Source organism: Gracilinanus agilis, chromosome 3 (genome assembly GCF_016433145.1).
Source record: "Gracilinanus agilis isolate LMUSP501 chromosome 3, AgileGrace, whole genome shotgun sequence".
NCBI classification, from domain to species: domain Eukaryota; kingdom Metazoa; phylum Chordata; class Mammalia; order Didelphimorphia; family Didelphidae; genus Gracilinanus; species Gracilinanus agilis.
In genome coordinates this window covers 602,079,221-602,089,487 of record NC_058132.1, presented here as the reverse complement: position 1 = coordinate 602,089,487, position 10,267 = coordinate 602,079,221, and the positions used below count along the sequence as shown (strand labels likewise).

General features: G+C 37.6%; 1 protein-coding gene across 1 annotated transcript in view; it reads left to right on the top strand.

Annotated features, from left to right (window-relative positions):
* The first annotated feature begins 688 nt into the window (after positions 1-688).
* The window catches only part of KLF7 (Kruppel like factor 7), a 59,352-nt gene continuing 49,773 nt past the window's right edge, over positions 689-10,267 (top strand). The window contains exons 1-2 of the mRNA XM_044669418.1: positions 689-748; positions 854-1,481. Of these exons, the coding sequence (XP_044525353.1) occupies positions 689-748; positions 854-1,481 (688 nt within the window). The remainder of the gene's footprint in view (positions 749-853; positions 1,482-10,267) is intronic.

Here is a 10,267-nt window from a genome sequence, read left to right as displayed (position 1 = left end):
GCAAGGCATGTCGCAATTGTATTTGGCCACAATGCCTCCAGAAGTAGCAGTGCTATCTCTACCATAGGTTCTGCAAGAGATACTATTTAAAATAATCTGCTTCCTCTTTAGCAGAAACATTGCGTTGCTTGAAGACTATTGGGAGAAATATGACATTGTTTGGAGTAGGCTTGAGAGAGAAATATGTTTATTATTTTTTTACATGATTAATAACTCCTTTGAATACTGAATAACAGAAATACTTATTCTTACTAAGATGGGCTTATAATTTGATTTTCCTTCTTCTTGTTCACATGGGAATTGCCTCTAACAAGTTGTGTGAACTTCATCAAGGTATTTCATCTGCAAAATGAGATAGTTGGAATTAGATGCTTTTTAATTCTAGACATTCTATGTTGCACAATCAAAATGGGAAATTATTAGCTCTAAAATGAGGCTGTTAGCTTACCTGATCTCTGATCTTTCTTCTACCTCTACAGTTCTGATTTGATGATTCTTAATGATGGTCAATGGCTCTGAACTGGGTTAGGATAAGGGATATCATCCCTTGTAGGTCCAGCTGCATCACTGTCATACTGAGTGATCTTGAGAGTTAAATTTCCCTTCTGAGCCTCCATTTTCCCAACCAAGTGGTTTGGATAATAGTTTCCGACTTGTTATGAGCCTCTTAGAAGTAGCATGAGAGTCCATGAGGACACGGAGAATGTTGGGTCTTCTCAATAAAGAGACTGCCCTGGTCGAAGCTATGGTCAACCTTCTCCTAACTGCTTTCTTTGCCTTCAGTTAACATGTAAAGTCATGGTGTTCTTTGCTTCTGATGGTTGTTTCTTTCCCTCCTCCTCCCCTTTTGCAGACATGCCTCGAATTGGAACGCTACTTGCAGACAGAGCCCAGGAGGATCTCAGAGACTTTTGGTGAGGACTTGGACTGCTTCCTTCATGCCACTCCTCACCCAAGCATTGAGGAAAGCTTCCGGCGCCTGGATCCCCTCCTGCTCCCCATGGAAGCCTCCCCATGTGAGAAAAGCTCTGCAGTGGACATTCTGCTCTCCCGGGACAAGTTGCTATCTGAGACCTGCCTCAGCCTGCAGCCACCCAGTTCCTCCTTAGATAGCTACACAGCGGTCAACCAGGCCCAACTCAATGCAGTGACCTCATTAACGCCCCCCTCCTCCCCTGAGCTCAGCCGCCATTTGGTCAAAACCTCACAGACTCTCTCAGCTGTAGATGGCACAGTGACATTGAAACTGGTGGCCAAGAAGGCTGCACTCAGCTCAGTAAAGGTGGGAGGGGTGGCAGCCGCAGCGGCAGTGGCATCAGCTGGGGCCATAAAGAGTGGACAGAGTGACAGTGAACAAGGAGGAATTGGGGCTGACGCATCCCCTGAAAACAAGAAGAGGGTTCACCGTTGTCAGTTTAACGGGTGCCGGAAGGTTTATACAAAAAGCTCCCACTTAAAGGCCCACCAGAGGACTCACACAGGTAGTGGTACAAGTAGGACACATGTGATTTCTCTCCTTTTCCCTCCTCTCTCTTCACAGTGCAATGGACCTACCTCTTACTCTGAGGCTTGTCACTCCGTAGGCAGTATATACTTCTGAGGACATAATGGCGGGGGTGGGAAGTGAGGGAATAGAATGGCTTTCTTTTTGGTCTTTGATTTCAAGATGTCCCATGTTCCAGAGGTAGTATTAGACTATCCTAAAATATAATTGTGCTACCACCAAAGGGTAGTGGGTTACTCTTCACTAGAGATCTTCCAAGTAATTTTTTACCATGGTTGTTGTAGAAGGGATTATTTTGAGATGTGTGTATGTGTGTGTATGTGTGTGTGTGTGTGTATATATATATATATATATATATATATATAGGTTGGACTACTAGGTGGTCTCTGAGGTCATTTAGCGGTACTCTGTTCACTATGGCTTCATAAATTTGGTGGGGTTGATTCTTTCTGATTGGATTTAGGCAACATCTCCTTTTCAAAAGAAGAAGCATCAGTAGTCCAACTATATAAGCTACTGCAGTCTGTATATGTTGCCTGGAAGCTACCATCCTGTGGTCTTTTCATATATTTAGGCTTTTGTTATTAATTCAAGTTATTTTGTATGTGATTATAGAATTTTGGCTATTGAGTGGCTTTTTAATTTGTTTTCATTGTTTGTATGAGGCATCCTTCCATGAATTCACTATTAAAGGAGACCTAGGGTTTTACTAGCCCCAGTTCCTCCAGCAATTCTGATTTTTATCACTCACCAACAGCAGGGGAGTTTCAGAGTTCATTAGATGTGATCATTCTGTAATTAATTGGCATTTCCTCTTTTTCATTGTTCTCTCGTTCTTGCTTTACTGGGAGATGGTAAGATAGCTTTATAATGAGCTTGTTACTACAGAATTGCTAGCATGTGCCTGCTTTGCAATGTGTGTGGTATGGATGGGACTGTATGTTTTAGTAGGACCTTCTTGGTATAGACAGGTTGGTATAAAAGTATAGAAGCCAGGTTGATTTTTTTAAGCTAAAGGATATCATAGAGTTAAGCTAATATAGTGAAATCTACCAAAACCAGTGTGCATTTATTCCTGATAAAAAAAATCAAAGTCCTATGGTGGGTGTATTTGCATAGATCTTGTAAACTTTATTAATATTATTGCTGGTAGAGTGCTGAGTGCCCTACACACCATCTAAATTACTGAATCATGGATAGTCTTTGTGATTTGTATAGTTAGAAATGAAACAAAATTGTATCAGAGTTAGAAAGTGGATACTGTCTATGACAAAACTGCGAGGCCAAGTCAGTGAATTGTGGCCACATATCTTGGAAACATTCTTTAGGGGGGTTCAAGAAACTTATCACAAAGAAGTGATTCTCTCTGGAACTTACAGGACCTGTCCCAACCAAATGGCATTGACTTTTTATTTGAAATGAGTCTTTTTCAAAGCTTTTAGGCAGGAGAGAGCATGACATACTTTAAATAGCTTCTAAAGAGTAAGGTAGGGCATAATATATAGCAAGATGCAACCATAATGTCTGACCTCTAAATCTTTATTGTAGGAGGCTGAGAATTGGGATGAACCACTTCTGATATTGTTCCTTTGCCAGCAAAGAAATAAGACATATGTCCCTCTAAATCAAAACCTTAATTTCCCATATGGTTCACGGTTGGTGTAAGTCTTCTCGTGAGGCATACTTTTATAATGCTGTAGGCTCATCAGAATAATGACCTTCATTCTTTGCATTTGAATGTTTGTTTAGTCACTAGATGGAAGGGTATGAAGTTCCTTCTGTCTAGGCCAAAATTATCTCTGTTAATTCTTTACCTCTTGCTGTTCTAAGATATTTCTTGTTCTTATAGCAATTTTATCTTTTAAAAGTAGGCTTAAAAAGGTTTCTTTTGGTCTTTAGAGTCAATGATTATAATACTGATAAGACATTGAATTGTCAGCCAACTTGGCTTCCCAAGCTATCTTGTTTTGTTTTCTCTTTGGTGACTTGAAGAAGGCTGGAGGAAAAGTTGAAAGGAGTGAGTTGGAAAAGGGTATAGGTGCTTCTGATATATGTGCAGAATTGATGATTATGGTCCTAATTTGAAGAAAATTCCTTGGCAGTCCTGGAGGGGTCATGCCAAGAAGAAAAACTGGAAGTTGTTCAAAATGTAGGCAAGATAAACTTTGGAAAGCAAAGATCTTCATACCCATCAATGATCTTAAGCAAATAAACAAACACATGCTCAAGAAACCCAGGATTTTTTTTTAGTGTAGTCTGTTTAGCAGGGAGTGGTCTAATTTCCCACTTTGATACCTTGGTTCAGTAGTCAGGTCCCAGAGTGGAAGGCTGAACTTGAAAAGTTTTTCCCATGTTGGTAACTCAGTTTAGTGTACACCAAAGACTGGTCCATGATTACATATGCTAGAAAGGTGGTTTGCCTCTTGGAGTCCACAGTATTCTCACAATGGGATGGTGAGTTAGCACGGGGAGGTGGGTTGTCAGCATACAGGTAAAATACTGCTTGCTCAGTGAAGTTGTTTCCTGCTGCCCCTCCAGAATTATGTCCTGTTTTCCCCCAGAGAAGTAAAAACTAAGTGAGAGAAGGTGGCTCGTTAGACTGGTCCATGGGAATGAATGATAGAGTGACTATTGATTAGTAGAGTGTATTTTGGTATATATTAATGGTCCACTGAAGTTGTAGTGGTCTTCAGTTGATACTGATGACTTTATCCTCTGAAGAAAAGAGAAAGTTATCACCTTGTGTTCTGGAGAAACAGTTTGCCTGTGAAACCTTCCTTAGGGAAAAACCTTTAGAAGGAAAGATAGGTGTCTGAGATCAAGGAGAGAGAATTAATTTGGGCTAAATGGATGGAAATGCAAAGTATTTATTTGGATTTGGTGTGAATGGGGCACAGGGGGAACTGAAAAAAAGGTGATAATTTATGTGGTGTAGATGAACCAAGAATAATGGAGGAAGTGTGAAGGATGGAATTAAATTAAATCCAAACATAGACGGGGAAAGAAGAGAGTAAAACTTGGAAGGGAGAGGGACAAAAGTACATGGCAAGGGGGGATTCTGAAGAGAAAAAAATTCTGCTGATATACGTGAGAAATGCAGGGAGAGCTGCTGACCAAATGTTTGGAGGAGGTTAAAAAAGCTGAGCAGGATTGATGGGTTCTGGTTGGTTGGAGATTTAATCCAGCTACTCTAACCTAGAGCTCCCATAAATTCAATATTGACAATTTCAGCCTCTTCCTCTCTTGGAAGTGTGGGCAGAGAGGGCCACCCATGAAGATGAGGAGATTGGGGGGGGGATGGTGAAGAAGTTTGTGATTGGTTGTTAAAAGCACATAGCACTATGGTAAATATCTTGAACCTTGAGATCTAGGAAGTAGTTGGAATATTTGAGGACATGTGAGGCTTTCCCCCCCGCCCCTGTGCAAACACAGGGTTCCAATAAATCGCCAATATTGCTGATTTGCTTACCTTGGGGATTTAAGCACTATTTGTTTTAATCTCCATAAGGATCAGTACCCTGGCAAGAATGTCTTGCTCCTTCTAGGTTGATTCCTTCAAACTCTCTGTCCTGGAGGAAGCCAGACAAAGAAGTTAGATATATTTTAAAGATGTCCAAGCTAATGACTAGGACACAAATACAAGTTGCCTGGGGAGGGAGGGAAAGGGGAGAGGTGAGGAGCCAGGTCAGAAATGGGACAAAAGAGAGAAGATAATAAGAGCCCAGAAAATATAGTACATGCAAATGGAGATATGTTCTATCCTTCCTTCTTCCTTCCAACATAACACAAGCACATACACTTTAAAAACCATAGTGCTTGCATATCTTAATAATGGCTTTTTTTTTTGCATTCATGCTTTTCTCTCAGGTTCCCCTTTCATTACATTTTTGTTTTAGGGATATTTCTTTCTCAGTAATTAAAACATTGTGACCATAGTCTCATGACTGAAATATAAATTTGTTTATTATCAAATGCCCTTTTAAACAAGAAAGAAAAAAATCTTAAAATCATTAGTTTACATATTAGTTTAGGCATAATTTGACAATTCATATTAATACAATGGCATGTATTTATAGTATATCATAAAGTAATAAGAATTTATGAAATCCTAGGAAAATCTTTGAATTCTATACTCCATCTCACAGAACTAAACTCTCATCAGCAGATGGGCATTTTGTTTGAATTGGTGTGTTGAAAGAAAATATTTTAGAACATAAAAACCATAGTACACAATCACAGGAAAACATTTTTTTAGCCATAGTCCTCAGAAGATCACAAGATTGTAGATTTAAAGCCAGAAGGGATCTCAAAGGCCACTTAATCCAAACCTTTCATTTAAAACATTTTCAGTTGCCATTTATTTTAATAAATGATATGTAACATCATAATCATATGACTCATATGATTTGTTGTAACATGTAGTGTTATCATAAACATGATCATAAAAGAGAAACACATTCTTACAATATTAATGCCCAAAAATCGATGTCTCATTTTTTCCCTTCTCCAAGAAGGCAGTTAATATGCTATTTTAAAATGAGAGATTTGATGTCCATGGTGGTTAAGTGATTTGCCCAAGGTCACATGGGTATAGTAGACATTAGAGATGGGTTTTGAAGCCAGGGCTTCATGTTTTTGTAGCCATTTCTGTACATTCCACAGTGATTATAGGGATAACATGGAAAACAGAAATCCACCAATTATGTCAAAACTTAATCTTAGCAAATCATTTCAAACTTCTCCCAAACCAATTCTTTTATAGTATACCTTATCAGAAAACCAAATTAACTTTTATCACTTGCAGACAAATTTATATTCTGTTAGTCCTCTATAAAATTAAATCCTAAATTTCCACTCAAGCCAATAAGATTCTGCTAAGAAGTATACTTGTCACGTCATTAGGGGCAATTATTTTTATTGTTTTGCTGACTTTAAACTCTGATTAAATCGACTTAGAACTGATCATCTGTCTTTTTGGTGAATGACTTTTTTTGTTTTTTGCTCTTTTTTCCTTTTTAAATAATTTTTTTTTTATTTTTAGAAAAATTTTCCATGGTTACATAAGTCATATTTTTACTTTCCCCTTTACCCCCTCAACCACCCTCCCACCCCCCCTCCGCTGTAGCCAATTCGCATTTCCACTGGTTTTATCATGTGTGGTCAGTCAAGACTTATTTACACCTTATTGATAGTTACATGGGTGTGGTCTTTTCAGGTCTATATCCCCAATCATGTCCTCATCAACCCAAGTGTCCAAGCAGTTGTTTTTCTTCTGTATTTCTACTCCTATAGTTCTTCCTCTGAATGTGGGTAGTGTTCTTTACCATAAGTCCCTCAGAATTGTCCTGGGTCATTGCATAGCTGCTAATACAGACGTCCATTACATTAGATTTTGGTGAATGACTTTTTTAAAACCAGTTCTAGAGTTACCAGTATAGCTAGGGTGGGGAATTCTACATTTTGGAACCCAGAGGACCATTTGGGTAGTGAGGCTTGTTTCAAGGCAGATCACAGTGTGTAATACAAATCAGGACTTTTGAACTCAAGAAACCAAGCCAAACTCTTATGGGGACTCTGCTTCAGTGTGGAAAAGTCTTCCTTCTTTCTGCCTTAATACATTCTGTGTGAAAGGTATAAACTTTATATAAAGATATAGATTAGCTAGCAAGAAGAGCAGAAGAAGAAAGGGGGAGAAGAAAGACTTCAAGATCATCCATGAACCTTAATTCATGAGCCAAATTGAAGTAGTATTCCTGGATCTTTTTAATTTTAATTTTAATTTTTGTATAAGATGAGAAAGGAGGCAACTAGGTAGCTGAGTCTATAGAGTGCTAGGCTTGGAGTCAGGAAGACCCAAGTTCAAATATACCCTCGGTTACTAACTGTGTGACTCTGGGCAAGTCACTAAGTCACTTAACCTCTGTTTACCTTAATCCAATGAAGAAGAAAAGTGAAAAACTACTCCAGTACTTTTGCTAAGAAAACCCCATGTAAATATGAGTGACTATGGGGTCCCAAAGAATTAGAAATGACTAAATGACTGAATAGCAACAAAGGATGTAATTGATTCTTTCGTTAAAATTCTAAATAAGAAATTGTTGGACAGTTTCTTGGTAAGGTTGGTGATTTCATAGAGTGTAGCGAGCTACAAAATTAATTTATACAACTGCAATTATAGAGAGGTTTTATTGTCTTTACTATACTCATTAGACTAAGCCATGTTGATTACAGCAATAAATAACTAATTACTTGTTCCTTCATTCGGTAAACATTTATTGAGGACCTACTGTACGCTAGGTGCTAACAAGGAAGTTCCAAAATGGTAATTGCTACTGTTAAAGGATGACTAAAAATATTGTACTTTATACACTTAATGAAAAGCTTTCTCAAATATTAAGTTACTTTTGTGATCTAGTGCTTGGGTTGTGAAGAAAACAGTCTTGGTTTTGCATTAAATGTAGGAAAAGGATAATAGATTGAAGAGTGACTGAACAAATACATTTACCTTATTATTTTAGATTTGGGGGGGATCTTGAATCTGTGGCTATGCTTGATGGTTTTTTTAAAATGTAGTTTCAAAAAATGATTAATTTTTCAAAAAATTAGGATCATAGGCCTACAATTATAAGGACCCCAGAGACTCTGTAGTCTACCCCCCTCATATTTACAGAAAAGGAAACTGAGATTCAGAATTAACTAGATGATGATATGAGGCAAAAAAACCAGCATACTAGTTAAATATTCAAGAGAGAGAGAGAGAGAGAGAGAGAGAGAGAGAGAGAGAGAGAGAGAAACTTAACCCGTATGTCTTTTTGGAACTCTAATTCAAGAGGAACTATTGGTCTCGAAAGAAAGAAATTATAAGTACAATGGATAGTTTTTTCTCCCCTTATCTAAGTGTTAAGAGGAATTCAGGTTGTAGTTTAAAGCCAAATGGAGTAAGTAATAACCACTTTACCAGCATTCCAAAAGGAAGTTTTGGGAAAGGTCTTAAGTGCCTCCCGTTGCCAAATGGAGTAATTAAACCCAAGGAGATTACAAAGATGCCATTTTCTATTTTTTCTTGTCAACATCTTTTGAGTTATTGCAATGTCTGCTAATAATCATCTTGCTTTCATATTGGGAATCTCCTGTAAAATGCCCAAGCAATTTCACATTAAAATGATGCCCTTTTTCTATATGCTATTCACTAATAAGTAACCAATGTCTGCAATCTAAACTGGAAAAACTGAGGCCCAGAGAAGAGAAATTTTTGACCCAGGGTTAGGGATGTCTGTGGCAGTCAAATTTGAATTTAGGTCTTCTGACTAGAGACCAGTCAGATAGGTTTGGTCTTTTCTAAATTGAAAAGATGAAAGGAAGGGGAGTGGGCATGACATTCAGAGAAGAGGAAGTTTATGAAAGTGAGAGTAAATGGTTATAAATCTTTGCACTTATATGTCAGAGACAGAATGGATGGAAATGTTTGAGCTAGTGATAGAAAGTACCTGATGGGATAATAGGATGCACCTCAGGTAGAAGGACGTGATGAAATGCTCCATTTCTCCTGTAGAACTGGGTGGTGTCTAATGTTATGCTTGTCTTTCAAAATGATGCTGTGAGTGATAATATCCTTATTTATAGTTATGGTGGCCTTATTTCAGTATCAGAAACATCAATCACCAGAAAAAAAATACTTCCATATGATATACTGGGGAAATACCTACCACTTCTACTGCTGGACTACAGAATGGGAACAATTGAGTGTATACAATGGCTAAATTTAAGATGTTAAAGAACATTTAATATGCTAACACAGGGCTGAGTTGTTAATGAGGTTCATTAATTAAGTTTAGCCATGTGGTAAGAGAAACTCATTAAAACCTGATTACAGAAGTAAAAGTTGAATAAAGTTAAATAGTCAATCCAAAAAAATCCATAAAAGTTCAATTGCAAGTTTCTAAGATTTGGACTCAGTGTGTTATTTAAAGACAGAAGAGGGGAGATGGGGTAAAGTGCCCCTATTGAATTAGATAACATAATTTTTCAAGTGAGGAGTCATTTTTCATTAGCAAGGATGTTGGGAGAACTGAACCACATGATATTGGGCAGAATAGCGTAAATGATACACGTATACAAGAACATATATTTTAGCATTATAACATCTAATAGATGTTGGTGTTATGGTAAACTCACTCCAGATGTTTTTATAATACATAATTGGTAGTCACAAAGTAAATAAATATATGCTATGAAATGATGGAAGAGAAAGGGGAAAAACATATAGTTAATGTATATTTAAGAATCACCAGTTAATATATATCAGGGGCCTATTGTACTTAGGATTGAGTAGTTCCTGTCCTCAAGGACCTTCCATTTTGATGTAAAGAAGTTAAATAGACAAGAGCAGGGCATTTAATAATGCTATTACAGTTGAAATATGATCTCAAAAGAGGATCTAGCTTAATGATGTGGGGTTCCTGAAGGGCAGTGAAAAATGATAGGAGGCAGAGGTGAAAGCTTCCTCATACAGAAAAGATTAAAAAGATTAGGCTGACTTTATTTGAAATAGAGCTGGGAGATGCTATGAAAGAGAGCTCCAAGTCAAAGAATAGTATCAGAAAGGCAGTCTGGACACAATCACTTCTTTGCCTTTCTTTTTTAACAAGAGAACAATGGAACATTATACAAAAACTGTATCCATCGCAGAGTGGTAATGATTATGATAATAATACTTACCCTATACATTTTGCTTGGGGAGTTTTCTGAGGATAGGAGGGAAGT